At 47.2% G+C, this 19090-nt stretch overlaps 1 protein-coding gene across 3 annotated transcripts in view; it reads left to right on the forward strand.

Annotated features, from left to right (window-relative positions):
• Nucleotides 1–19090, forward strand: part of MYH11 (myosin heavy chain 11) — a 125948-nt gene that overhangs the window by 11826 nt on the left and 95032 nt on the right. For all 3 annotated transcript variants that reach the window (XM_038762297.1, XM_038762298.1, XM_038762299.1), the window contains exons 2-3: nucleotides 426–787; nucleotides 9725–9881. In XM_038762297.1, coding sequence (XP_038618225.1) covers nucleotides 443–787; nucleotides 9725–9881 — 502 coding nt within the window. In that variant the 5' untranslated portion in view covers nucleotides 426–442. The remainder of the gene's footprint in view (nucleotides 1–425; nucleotides 788–9724; nucleotides 9882–19090) is intronic.

Genomic DNA, 19090 nt, shown 5'->3' on the forward strand with positions numbered 1-19090 from the left:
TAGAAGACACTTTCTGGTCTTTAACTTGGACCTCAAACACTGAGTCCAGACCTCCCTGTATCATATGGGTTGTCAGTAAACACTTCTTACCATGAACAAGCCACTTCATTTCTCTGTGCCGCAGTTACCTCATCTGTAAAATGAGGATCGAGACTGTGAACCCCACATGGGACAGGGACTGTGTCCAACTCGATTTGCTTGTATCCACCTCAGTGCTTAGCGCAATGCCCGGAACATAGTAAGTGCTTAACAAATACCACAGTAACGGTAAGTAAGCCCTTCGTGACCACCTGACAGTGAGTGCCGTTTCCTTCAGCACCACAGAGCTAGCTAACGGTCAAACCATTTTCAACCCAAGGAGAGGTTTTGGTTAGTTTGGCTTTTGACTCCAACCTGATTCAGATCCCGTTTTCCTTGTTCTGCAGGTGGTCACTGAGTCAACATGGCACAGAAAAGCCAGCTCAGCGACGATGAGAAATTCCTCTTTGTGGACAAAAACTTCATCAACAGCCCAATGGCCCAGGCGGACTGGTCGGCCAAAAAGCTAGTCTGGGTCCCTTCTGAGAAGCAGGGCTTTGAGGCTGCGAGCGTCAAGGAAGAGAAGGGGGATGAGGTGGTCGTGGAGCTGGCAGAAAATGGCAAGAAAATCACCGTGAACAAAGATGACATCCAAAAAATGAATCCCCCCAAGTTCTCCAAAGTGGAAGACATGGCAGAGCTGACGTGCCTCAATGAAGCGTCTGTGTTACACAACCTGAGGGAGAGATACTTCTCAGGACTGATTTACGTAAGTAGCCTGGGCTGGCAGGGAGACCCGTCCCCTCCCCTGCCGTTTGGTTTTGGGCTGTGGGCAAGGTGCAACAAACCCAGATAGGAGCCTGGGAGAAATCCCCTTGGCTGTATATCCTGACCAGCCCCAGATAACTGGGAAGCTTCAGTTCCCCTCTTCAGTTTTCTTTTTTGAACTTCTATAAAAAGCAACATTTACATCTTATACGTTATGTTGAGTTGCAATGGGAATGTCGTGTACAGAAATGGGTGCGTAATGTGTAAAATTAGCCACTCCTCCCTGGAGTTCTGTGCTGGCCTGCGGCTTCTTGGTGAAAAGGTTTTTCAGCTCTCCCTGAAAAGGACATTCAAGCTTGACTCTGCCTCAGGGACGTCCCAGGCTCAATCTGGAGGTGCAGGCCTTTGTTTCAGAGGACCTGAGCATCTATCTCAAATAAGAGATGCTTGTGGCCTATTGGAAGGCATCTGGGGCTGGGTTTCTAGCCACGAGACCTGGATTTTAGCCCCAGCTCTGCTACTGGTATGACCAAGGTATGACCTTGGGCAAGTCACTTAAACTCTATGGGCCTCAGTTTCCTCATAGTAATAATTTTGGTATTTGTTAAGCATGTTTTATGTGCTATGCGAATACAAGATACTCAGATCAGACACAGTTCCCGTCCCACACAGGACTCACCGTCTAAACCGGGGAGAGAGCGGGTATCTTAGCTTCATTTTCTAGATCTGCCACATATAAAATGGGGAGAGACTGCTTTGCTGTTCCCTGTCTCACAGGGATGTTGTGAGGGTCAAAAATGAGATGATTGACGTAAAAGGGCTTTTTAAAGTTAAATCCCTCTATAAATTCAGGGTATTATCTGGCATACATGGGGCCACCTTAATAATAATAACAATAATAATGGTATTTGTTAAGTGCTTACTATGTGCCAAGCACTGTTGTAAACGCTAAGGTAAATACAAGATAATCAGGTTGTCCCATATGGGGCTCACAGTCTTAATCCCCATTTTACAGATGAGGGAACTGTGGCACAGAGAAGTTAAGTGACTTGCCCAAAGTTACACAGCTGATAAGTGGTGGAGCCGGGATTAGAACCCATGACCTCTGACTCCCAAGCCCGAGCTCTTTCCACTAAGCCACACTGCTTCCAGGAGCAGATTCCAACTTCCAGATCCCGCAGGCCATGTGGGAAGGGCCCCCAACTCAGCCAGTTCATCTGGACACTCTGGGTTGGAGAATGGAGTCCCTCGGCCTTGGACTCCATTGGTAATAATGATGGTATTTCTTTAGCGCTTACTATGTGCCAAGCACTGTTCAAAACGTTGGACAAAAAGTGCCCCCAGAGTTGGACTGATCTGGGATAGGAAGACAAAATTCACTGGGCCATCAACTTTTTCCCATCATAATTAGAGATTTCCCTGAGCCATTGGGGGTTTTCTATTTTCAGTTCAGCCTGAGAGGCCAAAGTCACAGAATTCATTTTTTCTTCAGATAAAAATAATTCTCTAACTGGGAAATGGACATTTTTAGAAAGAGTTGTGGAGAAAAATTACCCTGTCAGTGATGCTGTTTTATGAAAAATCAATGGGTTCCTGGGCAAAGAGGGCAGCTATTAACTCCCTTAAACGTCAGATATCCTTACATCCTTACATCACGCAACGTCATTAAATTCCAAGTCCTCACCGGAGGATCAGGGGCAGAAAAAATACCAGTCTTTGCTCCTGTTCCTAAAGATAATGCCTCAGGAAGCAGCTTGGCTTAGTGTATAGAGCAGGGGCTTGGGAGTCAGAAAACATGGGTTCTAATCCCAGCTCTGCCACTTGTCTGCTGCGCGATCTTGGACAAGTCACTTAACTTCTCTGGGCCTCAGTTACTTCATCTGCAAAATGTGGATTAAAACTGTGAGCCCCATGTGGGACAGCGACTGTGTCCTACTTAATAATAATAATAATAATGGCATTTATTAAGCACTTACTATGTGCAAAGCACTGTTCTAAGCACTGGGGAGGTTACAAGGTAATCAGGTTGTCCCACGGGGGGCTCACAGTCTGAACCCCCATTTTACAGTTGAGGGAACTGAGGCACAGTCTGGAGGGTTCTAGTCAAATGCCAGCATAGATGAGGGAATTGAGAGCATGCTTGCTTGTCAGATCTGCAGGAGATATTAAGTTGAACAGTGTTGCCAATACATTGGAAATCAAGAATGGAAGTAAACGTTACCTTAAAAGCAATGGATATAAGAAATAATGGGTCAGCCCGGGGAGGCCGCGTGTCTGCCGGGAGTTCTTGGACAAGTCACTTCACTTCTCTGTGCCTCAGTTACCTCATCTGCAAAATGGGAGTAAAGATGGTGAGCCCCATGTGGGACAGGGGACTGTGTCCAATCTGATTCATTCATTCAATCGTATTTATTGAGCGCTTACTGTGTGCAGAGCACTACACTAAGCGCTTGGGAAGTACAAGTTGGCAACATATAGAGACGGTCCCTATCCAACAGTGGGCTCACAGTCTAGAAGATCCTGATGATCTTGAATCTACCCCAACCCTTAGGAACACTGCTCGACACATAAGTGCTTAAGAAATATTATCGTTCTCATCATTATTATTAGTTTTCTGGCTCTGACAGTGCCCCACAGGGGTTGGAGGAATGGTGGGATAGTCCCTCTCTTAGACCAACGTCCTTGTGGATAGAGATGGGCCATTCCATTCTCTATTCCATTTGGGAATGAAAATTCCCAAACTTTCCCTCTAATAATTCCTCCAGGATTGGTCATCGAGAAGCAGTGCTGCCTAGAGGATAGAGCTTGGGCTGGGAGACAGAAGAACCTGGGTTCTAGCCACTTGTCTGCTGTCTGACCCTGGGTTTACCGCCTCTGGGCTTCAGTTACCTCATCTGTAAAATGGGGATTAAGTCCGGGAGCTCCATGTGGGACACAGATTAGGTACAACTTGAATTCATATCTACCCCAGTGCTTAGTTTGGTGCCTGGCACATAATAAGCGCTTAACAAACACCATCAAAACAAAACAAGACAAAAAAAACCCTTGACCCGTCTAAAAACCAAAGTGTTACCCTGTAGCATTCTCACTTTCCCCTCCAAAAAAAAACAATTGTGGATTTATTGAACCTAAATTTAACTGAACTCTTCTTGAAACTATTGTTATTTTCTGCCTGCAAGTCTTCTTGTGTGAACTCTGCTCATTAGAATTGTTTCCTCTTATCTATCATGAATTTACCAAGACGTTTTACCGTCTGTCTTTTATTTTCGTGTCTGTCTCCCATCCTAAGTCTCTAAGATCCTTGAGGACAGGGATTTTGTCAACAGAGAAGCAGTGTGGCCTAGTGGGAAAAGAGCAGGGGGCTGGAGTCAGAGGACCTGGGTTCTAATCCCGGCTCTGCCAACCGCTTGCTGTGTGACCTTGGGAAAGTCACTTCATTTCTCTGGGCCTCAGTTTCCTCAACTGTAAAATGGGGATTAAATCCTACTCCCACCTGATTCGATAGACGGTGAGCCCCATGTGGGACAGGGACTGTGTCCACCCTGATAAAGCTGCAGTGCTTAGACCAGGGCTTGACACATGGTAAACACTTAATAAATACCATAAAAAAAACTAATTTTATTGTACTCTCCCGAGCACTTAGTACAGTGCTCTATACCCAGTAGCTGCTCAATAAGTATTATTGATTGAAAACTTATAATCGCCTCCCTCTTCATTGGGAAGCTGGGAAAACCACTGGGTTTGTTATAGCAGGCAGTGGTATTTACTAAGTGCTTATTGTGTGCAGAAAACTATATTAAGCATTTGGGAGTGTACAATACACTATGTTTTTTCTATATCTAAGGAGGAATGTGATGAGATGTGACACTGCTTTACTGCATGGTGTTTAAAATTGACATACATTACTGCCGTGAGCAAAGATTAAACAAAATTGTGGTTACGTAGCCAGAAAAATAAGGATAAAACTTGTGATTGCCTTCGAGAAGATGAAGGCTTTTTATGGAGAGCTGACAAATAGTTCCCCATGACTCCAGAATATTGAATGCAAGGGAGTAGATGTAAATAATAATTATTTTTATTACGAGTTTTGTTAAGTGCTTACTATATGCCAAGCACTGTATCAAGTGCTGAGGTTTACGCAATACAATCAGATCAGACACAATCCCTGCCCCAAGTGGGATTAACAGTTTAAGGGAGAGGAAGCACAAATATTTAGTCCCCATTTTGCAGGTAAGGAAACTGAGACCCAGAGAAGTTAAGTGACTTGCCCCAGGTCACACAGCAGACAAATGGAAGAGCCCGGATTAGAAGCCGGGTATTTTGATGCCCAGTCCCGTACGCTTTCCACTAGTCTAGGCTCCTTCTTAGCTTCTTCTGCTTTTATTAAGGAGGGACATAGAGAAGGATTCTTGTTTGTCAGGGTGATAGACACTGGACTGTGCTACCAAGGGAGGTTGTAAAGTCTTCATCCCCAGGTAGCTTAAAGAAAAGGAGAACACCAGCTGGCTTGGGTAGTTTAGTCATTGTCTTGATTTAGAGGCCCCTCTGAATCCAACTCAATGATATCAGGATTGGCTACACAATGGAGGTGATCCCCACTGCCCCTTGGTGAACTGTTTGAGGAAGTGTGTGAAGTCTTCAACCTTGGAAATCTTTTTTGTTTGAAATAGTCAACATTTTGCCATGGGATGTCTCAGTCACTTTCCTATATTCCTTGTCAGCGCTTAGAACAGTGCTCTGCACATAGTAAGCACTTAATAAATGCCATCATTATTATTATGTCAGAGACTGGAGCAACTGACCCTTTGAGTCCCTTCCGAGCTCCAGGATTCTTAGATTCTCTGTCAGAGTTTCCCGTCGTGCCCAGGAGGGTGTTTTCTCACTCTATCGGTCTTTTGCATTGTACTTTCCCAAGTGCTCTGCCCACAGTAAGCCCTCAATAAATACCACAGATTGATTTTGCTTGAGGAGTAGGGTGGCCACTGATAGCCCTGCTGTGTGGCAGACAACGAGATTCATGCGGTGTCACGCGTGTTACTTCAGGCATGCGGAGTGACGTAATGATGCTGCAAAAGCCGTTTGGTGGAAATATGTGGATTCGTGAGGTCAGATTGACTTTCTCAAAGTGCGGGGGGACCCCGTAAATGCCCCAACTTGCTCCACTCCCACCCCTTTCAGGGAGATGTCTTGTGCAGTGTCCAAACCGTGCAACTCGGCGGCAGGAGGCATGACCGGGAGAGGTTCGGTGCCGAAATGAAAAGACCCGTATGCGAAGGGGCGGCTCAGTTATTTTGTTAATATGTTTGGTTTTGTTCTCTATCTCCCCCCTTCTAGACTGTGAGCCCACTGTTGGGTAGGGACCGTCTTTATATGTTGCCAACTTGGACTTCCCAAGCGCTTAGTACAGTGCTCTGCACACAGTAAGCGCTCAATAAATACGATTGATTGATTGATTGATTGGAAGTGGATGGGGACAGGCCGGCTGAATTCCACGCTGTCCGGAATGAGACAGGACAACTAACCATTCTAAATGCGGATCAGGGAGGGGAGTGTGTTCTTCCACACTGCGGCTCTCCTTCCAGGGGAAGAGTCCCTGTCTTGAAGTCCCGGACGGGATGAGCCGTCTCAGAGTCAGGTGGTTCTGGACTTGGCAGGAAAGCCGAGGCCCCCTGAAAAGGCGGCCCGTGCACTCCTGCCAAGCACGGTGTAGAACAAGTTGGCTTCACCAGCAGCGGAGGCACTGGGCTCAGCTGGCTGACCATATAAAGTCTCGGCGGACACTCAAGCTGCCTAATACGGTCACAGGAGGGAATCCCTGGGTTCACATGAGGCCTGCCCATGGTGCAGGCAGAACTCAAAGGGAGGGGGCCGCGGCCTAACCCCATCTGCAGGCCCAGCGGGACGACGGAAAAAAGAAAAAAATCTGCTGCAATTCCCGTTGTTCCCTGGTGAAAATGGGAGCTCTCCGGCAGACGGATTTTAAAAAAGAAAGTGTCATTGCTACATCTAAAAGGCGACTTAACCTGGCATCGCCCATTCCCAAAGATTGATTTTGGCAGGAGATTCTTCCGGAGGGCAGGGCCGGGCAGAATCCCTTTCATCCCTCTGTTTGCCCAGCGCACACCCATTCAACCTTATCCCTGGGAATAGCTCTGTCCCCTCTGGGAGCCCTCTCTGTGAGAGAAAACAGGGCCAAGGAGGAGGAGGAGGAGGAAACAGCGTGGCCTAGTGAATACAGCACGGGCCTGGGAACCAGCAGGACCTGGGTTCTAATTCCAGCTCCACCACCTGTCTGCTGTGTGACCTTGCGCAAGTCACTTCACTTTTCTGTGCCTCTGTTATCTGTAAAATGGGGATTAAAACTGTGAACTCCATGTGGGACAGGGACTGACTCCAACTCGATTATTTTGTATCGACCCCAGAATTTAGTACCATCCTTGGCACATAGTAAGCTCTTAACAAATACTATTATTATCATTATGAGCGGCAGGGGGTTAGTGGATGGCCACCAGTTATCCATGGTAAGCCACTGGTGACTTCCAGGTTGTGTTCCCAGTTATTATTACTCTGTTTTTTAAGCACTTACTATGTGCCAAGCACCGTACTAAGCACTAGATACAAGACAATCAGATCGGACACAGTCCCTGTCCCACAGAGGGCTTACAGTCTAAACAGTAAGCCTAACTCATACAGCTTTACAGGTGACATTTTGGTTTTCAGCCAGTCTGTCCTCTGTCCAGTATGGCACCGTACCCTCTTTTGTCCTTTAGTTTAATTTTTAGTGCTGAGCCTCCCTCCACTATACTCCTGCTGCCGAGTTCTTTGGCTCAGGCCGCATCTGGAGTTCCTGCAGGCTGGGGAGGGGAGATTCAAGGCTCTGGAGAGAATGGTGGGGCTCAGGGTTCCCCATAGAGAAATAATGTAGGATCACACCTAATTGGTGAGCTTCTGGAAAACACTACAGGCAGAGCAAACACTGCAGGTGTGTATCTAGTGCGTCCGACTCCTGGTCTGATATTCCCAAGGGCTTCCAGTGGCCACCCTACTTGCCAAGTGGCCTCCAGTGGTTATACCCGAGTTTAGCTGCAGACCGGTGAGCGGGGCTCAGGGAAACTCTCAGTCCTCTCCCACATCCAGGTCAATTCCTTGGAGGTGTACTCCTGGGTTAATCCCATTCCAGGCTGGAAATCCCTGGTTGGACCCCTCCCGGGTCTGGCTGCCCAACAGAGCCCCCGGGCCCGTGGAGTCAGAGCCCACCCCAGATCTGAGGGAGTCAAAATTGGGCCTGATTCTTAGTCCTGAAAGGCACTCTTTCATGCATGCATTGAACCTGTATATGATAGTGAACCTAACCAAAGCCTTCTGCAGGCAGTCCACAGAGACCCCTGAGCCTTGGAAACCCAGTGCATAAGCGGAGTAATAATAATAATAATAATAATAATAATAATAATAATAATAATGATAATAGTGGCATTTATTAAGCGCTTACTATGTGCAAAGCACTGTTCTAAGCACTGGGGAGGTTACAAGGTGATCAGGGTGTCCCACAGAGGGCTCACGGTCTTCATCCCCATTTTACAGATGAGGGAACTGAGGCCCAGAGAAGTTAAGTGACTTGCCCAAAGTCACACGGCTAATTGGGGGAGCAGGAATTTGAACCCATGATCTCTGACTCCAATGCGCATGCTCTTTCCTACTGAGCCACTGCTGCTTCTCAGCTTCTCTGCTTCTCGGAGTAACTAGTGGAGTGATTTCTGTGGTTTTATACCCAACAGTCCAGTTTCCCAATGGCTTGCCCCATGCCCAGGCAGCGTGATATAGTGGTTAGAACATGGACTTGAGAGTCAGAAGGTCATGAGTTCTGATCCCAGCCCTGCCACTTGTCTCTTGGGCAAGTCACTTGTGTGCACCTCAGTTACCTCATCTGTAAAATGGGGATAAAGACTGGGAGCCCCCCGTGGGACAACCTGATCACCTTGTAACCAACAGTGCTTTGCACATAGTAAGCGCTTAATAAGTGCCATCATTATCATTATTATTATTACCTGTAAAATGGGGATTAAGACTGTGAGCCCCACGTGGGAACAGGACTGTGTCCAACCTGATGAGCTTGTATCTACCCCAGCGCTTGTATCCAGCGCTTAGAACAGTGCTTTGCACATAGTAAGTGCTTAACAAATACCATCATTATTATTATTACCCCAGTGCTTAGAACAGCGCTAAATGCTTAGTACAGTGCTCTGCACACAGCAAGCGCTCAATAAATACGATTGAATGAATGAACAGTGCTTCACATACAGTAAGCGCTTAACAAATACCATCATTATTATTATTATTCAGCACAGGAGGCTTGTATTTCAAGGATTTTGATTTTAACCTCACCTCCTGCTATTGGGTCGCGTTGTTTGGAAGCAACACTAATGTTCAGCAGGACTCGGAAAGGGAACACAATGGCTCTGGAGCAAAAGAGCAGTCAGCGGTTCCCCGAGGGGAAACCGCCGGGGCTCGGGCGGACTTCTGCACGATGTACTGTGTGACATCACTGGGTTAGGCTGCAGGTTCTGACTACCCCACGTAATATCAGGGGCATCTGAGAGTTTAAGAACCCACAGATACCGTCAGCGACCACCTTAGAGGCTGCTTTTCTGCAATGGCCCGAATCCAGCCTGAAGCCGGGGGTGCCCAGAGCCACGGGGGGATGTCAGAAGACCTCTGGGCCTCGGTTGCTCCTGCGAAATGGGTGCATTCACCCCTGTCTCTCTCACCCCCTTATGCAAAGAAAGATGAAAATGCTAGAGAAAGGCAAAGTTTGGGGGCTTAGGAATCAGGTGGGGTTCTGATACTCGACTTACTTGCGTTTGGTTTTTCAGTCCGTGAAAGGAAACAGAGAGTTAAACGACTTTATCCCCTGGGACGGGGGGGTGTCTTCTTTTCACAGACTTATTCGGGACTGTTCTGCGTCGTGGTCAATCCCTACAAATACCTGCCCATCTATTCAGAGAAGATTATCGACATGTACAAAGGAAAGAAGAGACACGAAATGCCGCCCCACATCTACGCAATTGCGGACACGGCCTACCGGAGCATGCTGCAAGGTAAGCCCCCAAACCCACCCCCAATCGGCTCCTCTCTCCTGGCTCCCGGGGAAGGGGGCATCACTGAAGGGGCTCTGATGCCTCCCTTCGTGCCCGGGGGCCTTCTGGGCTTCTTCTGGCCAGGCTTCGGAATGCTTTGGCTGGCGGTGCGGATCCCCGCACGGCCTGACTGAAAAAGGGAAAAACCAGCCCCGAGCTCCCTTGTCCAGCAGCAGCCAAGGCGGGTGGACCGACCAGCTGGAGCAGGAAGCAAATAGCTTTGGCAAATACGGTCAGAGGCAGCGTTCCTCCGCTGCACAGTGATGGGGCCGAACCTTCTCCCCAAGCCCTCCCAGCTCTGCGTTTTTCCCTTCTTTAATGAGTTCGAGTCGAGCTAGATCCACTAGGTTGGCCGAAGTCCCTCTCTTCAGTGTGGGGATAAAGGACTCTTCGGCTTGGCATCCTGTCTCAGTTTCTCCTATTTCACCTCCGCCTTCTCCTCAGCCACCCTTCATGCTGCCTTTTTTTTTTTTTTGCTTATTTGTTAAATCAATCAATCAATCGTATTTATTGAGCGCTTACTGTGTGCAGAGCACTGTACTAAGCGCTTGGGAAGTACAAGATGGCAACATATAGAGACAGTCCCTACCCAACAGTGGGCTCACAGTCTAAAAGATAATAATGGCGTTTATTAAGCGCTTACTATGTGCAAAGCACTGTTCTAAGCGCTGGGGAGGTTACAAGGTGATCGGGTTGTCCCATGGGGGACTCACAGTCTTAATCCCCATTTTACAGATGCGGGAATTGAGGCACAGAGAAGTGAAGTGACTTGCCCAAAGTCACACAGCTGATAACTGGCGGAGCTGGGATTTGAACCCCTGACCTCTGACTCCAAAGCCAGAGCTCTCTCCACTGAGCCACAAGATGTAGGGCCATGAGAAAGAGAAAATCACATTTTGTTGAAAATAGGATAGGTGTGTAGTTGGGTTTTTTTGTTGGTTGACAAAAATGAGGTGCCTCCCGGACAAATTCCAGGAGTTCCTGAGAAAAGCTCAGTCCCAGGAGTGTTCGGACTTCCAGAGTCCAGGGAAGACAGAGCCTCCCCTCCCTTTCTCTAGCATAATAATAATGACGGCACTTGTTAAGCGCTTACTATGTGCAAAGCACTGTTCTAAGCGCTGGGGAGGTTACAAGGTGATCAGGTTGTCCCACGGGGGGCTCACAGTCTTCATCCCCATTTTACAGATGAGGGAACTGAGGCACAGAGAAATGAAGTGACTTGCCCAAAGTCACACAGCTGACAAGTGGCGGAGCCGGGATTAGAACCCATGACCTCTGACTCCAAAGCCCGGGCTCTTTCCACTGAGCCACGCTGCTTCTCATGTGCTATTTAGCATGTGAGTGGGAAGGGATTCCGAACTCAAGGTGACATGTCAGACAGCCCCAAGCTGGGATTAATGGGAGTTTGGGCTCCTATTTTTGCTCAGAGAGCCGGTGGAAGTGGCAATGGCCCCTTCTGTAAGTGTAATGGTCAAGTGAGAAGCAATGTGGCTCAGTGGAAAGAGCCCGGGCTTTGGAGTCAGTGGTCAGGGGTTCAAATCCCGGCTCCGCCAATTGTCAGCTGTGTGACTTTGGGCAAGTCACTTCACTTCTCTGGGCCTCAGTTCCCTCATCTGTAAAATGGGGATTGACTGTGAGCCCCCCCGTGGGACAACCTGATCACCTTGTAACCTCCCCAGCGCTTAGAACAGTGCTTTGCATATAGTAAGTGCTTAATAAATGCCATAAAAAAAAGTGGTTTCAAAGGCACTTTGGGCACATAGGACATTATTTTGTTTTTCATCGTTCCCCAACGATGGCAAAGACAGTAAAATTCAAGTCCAACCACAGAGCTTGAGCTATTGGCCCTGATCCTTACACCTCAGCAGGGAATGTGTCTGTTTATTGTTATATCATACTCTCCCAAGCGCTTAGTTTAGTGTTCTGCCTACAGTCAGCACTCAATAAATATGATTCATTCATTCAGTCAGTCAGTCATATTTATTGAGCACTGACTGTGTGCAGAGCACGGTACTAAGCGCTTGGAAAGTACAATTCGGCAACAAATAGAGACAATCCCTACCCAACAACGGGCTCACAGTGAGAAGCAGCATGGCTCAGTGGAAAGAGCCCGGGCTTTGGAGTCAGAGGTCACGGGTTCGAATCCCAGCTCCGCCACATGTCTGCTGTGTGACCTTGGGCAACTCACTTGACTTCTCTGAGCCTCAGTTACCTCATCTGTAAAAGGAGGATTAAGACTGTGAGCCCCACGTGGGACAACCTGATCACCCTGTATCCCCCCAGTGCTTAGAACAGTGCTTTCCACACAGTAAGTGCTTAAATGCCATCATTATTATTATTAGAATGGATAAATGAAAGAAACTCTTCAGCACACGGATGAGGAAATGATGCGTGAGCTGCATGGCCGCGCGACTAGCCCACTCAGTGATGGGCTATTGCTTCTCCAGGAAATTTGGCCAAAGCCTTGAGCTCCAAGAGCCTGGAGCTGCCTCTCTTCCCTGAGGAGGGAAGCTTAGCTACTAGTGGGGTTTTTTTTTCGGGTTTTTTTTCCCTGATGTTTTCCCGGCTTCAACAGCACACACTCGGCTCCAGCTGAGAGCAGGTGACGACAGATGCTCGCTCAACGTCCCCAAAACCACGTGAACTTTGGTGGACAGCAGTCACACCCCTGATTCTCTCTATCAGTCTCTTTCAATCCCCAAGGGCTAAGGGGCATGGAGGAATTGAAGCAGCAGATGTAAGGAAAGCACAATTAGCCTTTCTCGTCACTCCGGGCAGCCCTTTCCCTCCCAACTCCCCCTCGTCCCCCATTATTGGGTGTGAATGCCAGATAAGATTACCCTCTGACCCATGGAAAGGAAACTGGTATTTTCGGTAGTGTCTGAGCAAGTTACCAACTGGAAATGTTCTTCTTTCCCAGTTACCTCTAAATAGTGACTCTTGTGGAAACAGACTTCAAACACACATCCCTCCCTCCTCTGGGCCTGTAAATATAGGATTTTGACCTCCAGGATGTGGGGATCCGTCTCTATGACGGCTTTGCTCATTTTGCTCCATCCAGCCAAGAGAGCAAAATGTGGGCACGGAGCCTCTTGGATCATCTGTAAATTCCAGTTTCTCAGTCCGGTATTTGTGCCCATTGTGTCTGTAAAACACGTGAACTGCAGGCAGTTCTTGGGCTTACAGTTCAACTGGTTTCTGAGACATGCATCTGAAGTTGAAATTTAAGGAGGCACCATTTTTTTCCATAAGAACAATATAATGAATGGGGGTTTTGTTCCTGAACCAAAGTCAGATACTCGTTTTTTTTTTCATTTTTTTTCATAAGAACAATGTAATAAATGGGGTTTTGTTCCTGAACCAAAGTCAGATACCCTAGTTCTTACCCTAGTGAGAAGCAGCGTGGCTCAGTGGAAAGAGCACGGGCATTGGAGTCAGAGGTCACGGGTTCAAATTCCGACCGCCACTTGTCAGCTGTGTGACTTCGGGCAAGTCCCTTAGCTTCTCCATGCCTCAGTTATCTCATCTGTAAAATGGGGATTAATACTGTCAGCCCCACGTGGGACAACCTGATCACCTTGTAACCTCCCCAGTGCTTAGAACAGTGCTTCGCACATACTAAGCGCTTAATAAAATGACATTGTTATTATTATTATTATTATTAGTTTTATCAAAATTACCTTGTAGTGAGTACTCAATCAGCTTTAGATGAGTAATACAGCTAAATTCATGGATATACTGAATCAGAAAAGTTCAATTTTTCCCTTCCTGCCAATTTTTACTTTATCAGAGGAAAACTGGACATGTTGACCCCTCAGTTGTCTACCTGGCAGTCAGATAACTGCCAACACCTGTCCACTTCTTGGCTTTTTCCGCTAGCCTTCTCTCACCCCATGACTACTTTGAAATTTGCCTTCATTTCCTCTTACCCCCATCATGACTTGACAGTGATTTCCATGTTCTTATGCCCCTTCCATCCCCATCCATCTACTAGTTGAACCCTAGAAGCTAGTGCCAGCGCTTAGAACAGTGCTTTACACATAGTAAGCGCTTAATAAATGCCATTATCATTATTATAAAGGAGGGTAGTGTAAAGTTGATACTATTACGTTGTAAAGCTGAAACCTAGTGTAAATATAGAATTGTGGTAAATGTCATAACTCAAAACATCCTAGGTTGAAGATCGCCTAAATGCTTTTGAGTAATGCCTTGAACTGCCCTGGTTAGTTGCTGCCGTAAAAGGGTCTTTACCTTCTTTGGCAGCGGGGGATGTAGGATATTCCTCTCCCTGTGGTCCTTGAGGCCAAAGGGCAGATGGAAAATCAGGAGCAGAAGTGTACAGGGGAGAGAGTCTTGTGGAAAATGAAAGGCATCAGCTTCTGTTTCCACTGATCTGGTGTGACTTGTTAGTCTGAAATTGAGGTAGGAGAGTGTCTCATTGCAAGACTGGGTCAGTGTAAGGGATGGAGGCTGAGATTTGGAGGAATGCCAAACGTCCCACCCCCTCCTTGTGATAACAAGGACCTGAATTACAACAGGAGACGCCATCATCATCAGTAACATCATTATCGTCATCATTATCATCATCACCATCACATTCTACCCACCCACAGACCTTTAGGACATCCTCTTTGGTTATAAACAGACAGCGTTTACTCAGTTGAGGGGTTCCAAAGCTACAGTAGTTCTACAACCAAATCTCAGATCTTGGAATAACCACCTCCCTGTCATGTAGAACTTGTTCGTCATTTAAACCCAGGGGCTCCGGCCTCTCCAAGCCCCGGCTCTACTTGCATTTTTTACGGTATCTCTTGAGTTCTTACCGTGTGTCCAGAACCCGGGGTAGATGCAAGTTAATCAGGTTGGACCCCGTCTCTGTCCCACAGAGGGTTCCCTGTCTTAACTGGGAGGAGGGTTTAATTGCCATTACACAGATGGGGTAACGGAGGCACAGAGAAGTGAAGGGACATGTCCAACGTCATCCAGCGGGCGAGTGGTGGAGCCGGGATTAGAAACCAGGTCCTCTGACACCCAAACCCATGCTCTCTCCACTGGACTACACTGCTTCCCTTAGTGGCTCTTCTGGGAGCCTCCCTCTACAAATCATTCATGGTAGTTCTCTGGCAGATCCTCAACCTTCCTGGCAAACACAAGCATTACGCTTCCTTCCTTTTGAAGCTTGGCAGGGGCTAACAGGTTCTCCACTCTCCTATCCCCCACTGCCTTGCCCATTTCCTTAATTGATTGACATTCATTCATTCATTCATTCATTCAATCGTATTTATTGAGCACTTACTGTGTGCAAAGCACTGTACTAAGCACTTGGGAAGTACAAGTTGGCAACATTTAGAGACAGTCCCTACCCAACAACAGGCTCTTCAAAGTCAGTTTTCCCTCTGAGAGGGGTCCTGAGAAGGGGGAGGTTCCCTGTTCTAGAAACCTCTGGGCCTTTCCCTTATTAATAATAATAATAATAGCAACAACAATAATGATAATAATGGTGGTATTCGTTAAGCACTTACTGTGTGCCAGGCACTGTAATAATAATAATAATAATGATGTTGGCATTTGTTACGCGCTTACTCTGTGCAGAGCACTGTTCTAAGCGCTGGGGGGGATACAAGCTGAACAAGTTGTCCCATGTGGGGCTCACACTGTACTAAGCACTGGGGTAGAAAAGAGGCAACTGGGTTGGACACAAGCCCCTGTCCAACACTGAGCTACCATTCTTCATTCCCATATTACAGATGAAGTAACCAAAGGACAGAGAAGTTAAGTGACGTGCCCAAAGTCACACAGCAAGCAAGTGGCAGAGTCAGAATTAGAACACAAGGCCTCCTAACTCCCAGGCGCATGCTGGTTTTCCTGTGAGGACCTAGCCGGCTGGACCGTCACGAAGCCCCCAAAATACCACCTCTCGGTCCTGGCCATTGCCAAATAGGGAGCTGTCAATGTCTCCCCACTGGCAATGCTCAACAAATTGATACCGAGAAATAATACAGGGCAAGTTTTGGGGGGGCAAAGTCTGTGCGGGCTTGCGGCCAAAAGCATTCATTCAACCCCTGCTGTATACGCCAACATATGCCCCAAGGTAAATATTTAGCTGTATAAGGGGGAGATGTATATTGTGTATATAGGCTGTCTAAATAGCGACTCCCACCCACAGCGGATTTGTTTCATAGTGCTTATTTTTGCTGAGCCTTTGGCCAGGAGCCCAGTCTCCCAGGACTTGAGTGCAGCCTTTTCTCTGAAAATGGAAACAGTCTAGGGAGAGGATTCATATTTTCCCCTTCTCTGCTGGATCCCCCTCAAAGCCCATATAAGAAGGGGGTGTCCCAGAGGCCCAGAGCACATCGGGGAAGCACCTCACTGTCTGTGACCCCAGGTTTGGAGAATCTCCAGGAAACTGAGTCAATGAGGGACACTGTTTGGGGATGACCACTCCAGAGCCTCCCTAACAGACACTTTTTTTGGCATGACTCACATTCCTTTAAGGGTCCTTTTATCAAGTTTCACCTTTTCATAACTCAGTATCTCTGGTCCTATAGAGGCGCTTAGTCCTGATGAACTGAGTCTAGTTTCAGAACTCCCCAGTTTCTCATTTGTCTTCTGACGATGTTTCTGAAAACCAGCTAGATTAAAGTGGAAAATCCAGACCAAAGTGATCTGCTCCTTTAGCTCTACCTACATTTGGTAGCCAACAGGAGAGTTGATAAGGAGACTTCATGGTCTTCTCAGGTCATTTCATTCCTTCATTCATTCATTCAGTCATATTTATTGAGTGCTTACTGTGTGCAGAGCACTGTACTAAGCACTTGGGAAGAACAAGTCGGCAACATAGAGAGACGGTCCTTACCCAACAACGGGCTCACAGTCTAGAAGGGGGAGACAGACAACAAAACCAAACATGTGGACAGGTGTCAAGTCGTCAGAACAAATGGAATTAAAGCTAGATGCACATCATTAACAAAATAAATAGAACAGTAAATACGTACAAGAGGGAGCTGAGGCCTAGAGAAATGAAGTGACTTACCCAAGAACGCACACTCAAGTGAATTCTTGTGTTCCTATCATGGCCATGACTTTGCTCAATTTCCCCTGTCTTTGGAACCATTTTGCAAATTCCTATCCACTCTCCCCACTCCCCAGACCATCCCATCATTCTCCATGCCTTCTCCAGAGGTGGCTCTCTTCTGTCTGACATCTTTTCTTGACAAGTGACCAAAAGAGCCGTGAACATTAAATGCCAAGCTTGAAATGGGTGAATTGCTAATTCAGAATTGGCTTTATAGAGTCCCCAGTCTGTTAGCCTGGCATCCTTTTCTCTCCCCATTCACTGGGGCTTAATGATGGGATAGCAGGAAAACCAGCAAAGATGTTCTCATCAAGGCTTTTGTCAGCCAATAAGTTTCGGGGCCCAACCCACCCCGACTGGTCTCCAGCGCTTCACCCTCAATTCTCAGTTGAACCTATAAAACAATCCAAGATTTCAGTGGGAAAAGTACTCCGACTTCAATCATTTTCGCTTTTTTCTCCCCAAATATATGACTCTCCTGTAGCCATCCCTGCTGATATTAGAGACTCAGAGAGCAGAACAAGGTCCTCTAAACCACGTGAATAAACCATCCAGTATGCTGTTGTCCATTCTTTCCTTTTAGCTCTCCAGAAATGGTAATACCACAGCTTCCCTTGGTAACATATTCCAGTGTTTAGCACCCTGATGGTCAAGATGTTCTTTCTGATAACCAACAGAAATCTCTGCAGCTTTTATTTCTTTAACCCCATTTCCTTTTGTTTGGCTTCACTGGGGACATGGAGAACAACTGGAATGTGCTCTTCACCTGAAAACCCTCCAGATTCTTAAAGGCAGTGATTCAGCCACTATTTAGTCTTCTCTCACCCAAGTTAAACATCGCCAATTCCTCTAACCATCTCATCTATTTTTCCATCCTTCGATCAGGTTTGTTGGCCTTCTCTGGAACCATCTCTTTCTTTAAGGTCTAAGAAAACGTGGCCAGAGACTTAGGGATATTTCCCACTCTCTCACTTGGGGTGGGGTCAACTTTCTACCAATTCCTTTATTCTCGTGTACTGTTCATTCATTTATTCATTCATTCGCTCAGTCATATTTATCGAGCACTTTCCGTGTGCAGAGCACTGTAGTAAGTGTTTGAGAGAGTACCGCCATCTCCCTATGGACAGGGTCTACTGGAGGGAGGGATGAATTTCATACTTCTGCCTCTGTAGCCACACAGTCCAAGATGGGTCAGTCCATTCAGGGCCAGGGTCTGCCTTGAAACCCAGGCAGAAACAGTGCCACTGGCTCAATTTGACCTAAGAGTCCCTCGGGGTACCTGGGCAGAAGTCAAAGAATCAGCAGTAGAGGAAGCAGGTCAGCGGTTTTCCTTGCCCTGCTGCTCCCTGGTCCTCTCCTTTCCTCCATTTATCCTTTTTCCCCCCTCCTTTCCCTATTTCCCCTCTCAGCGGATTACATCATTTGACTCAACACAGTGACCTCAGACACCCTTGGACACACCTCTCCCATCCTGGGTCTCGCTGGTTTTTCCAGGGATAGCAGGCCCTGGAAATGGACATTCTTTCAATCATATTTATTGAGCGCTTACTGTACTAAGCACTTGGGAAGTACAAGTCAGCAACATATAGAGATGGTCCCTACCCAACAGTGGGCTCACGGTCTAGAAAATGATAATGGCATTTGTTAAGCACTTACTATGTGCAAAGCACTGTTCTAAGCACTGGGAAAGCTACAAGGTGATCAGGTTGTCCCTCGAGGGGCTCACAGTCCTCATCCTCATTTGACAGATGAGGGAACTGAGGCCCAGAGAAGTTAAGTGACTTGCCTAAAGTCACCCAGCTGACAAGTGGCGGAGCCGGGATTTGAACCCGTGACCTCTGACTCCAAAGCCCAGGCTCTTTCCACTGAGCCACGCTGCTTCTTTGTGTAGGTCATTTCATGGCCGCAGGGGAGAACTGTGCCCCCAGAGTAAAACAAGCCCACCCCCAAATAAAGGAACCTCTGCACACAGTAAGCGCTCAATAAATACGATTGATTGAACTAAGCCCACCCCAAATAATGAATTCTCAGACTGACCGGACCTCAAGAGTTCATCTAATCCATCCCTTCACCTTTGGATTGGGCTGCGTTGACA

The sequence above is a fragment of the Tachyglossus aculeatus genome, chromosome 21 (assembly GCF_015852505.1).
Source record: "Tachyglossus aculeatus isolate mTacAcu1 chromosome 21, mTacAcu1.pri, whole genome shotgun sequence".
NCBI classification, from domain to species: Eukaryota; Metazoa; Chordata; class Mammalia; order Monotremata; family Tachyglossidae; genus Tachyglossus; species Tachyglossus aculeatus.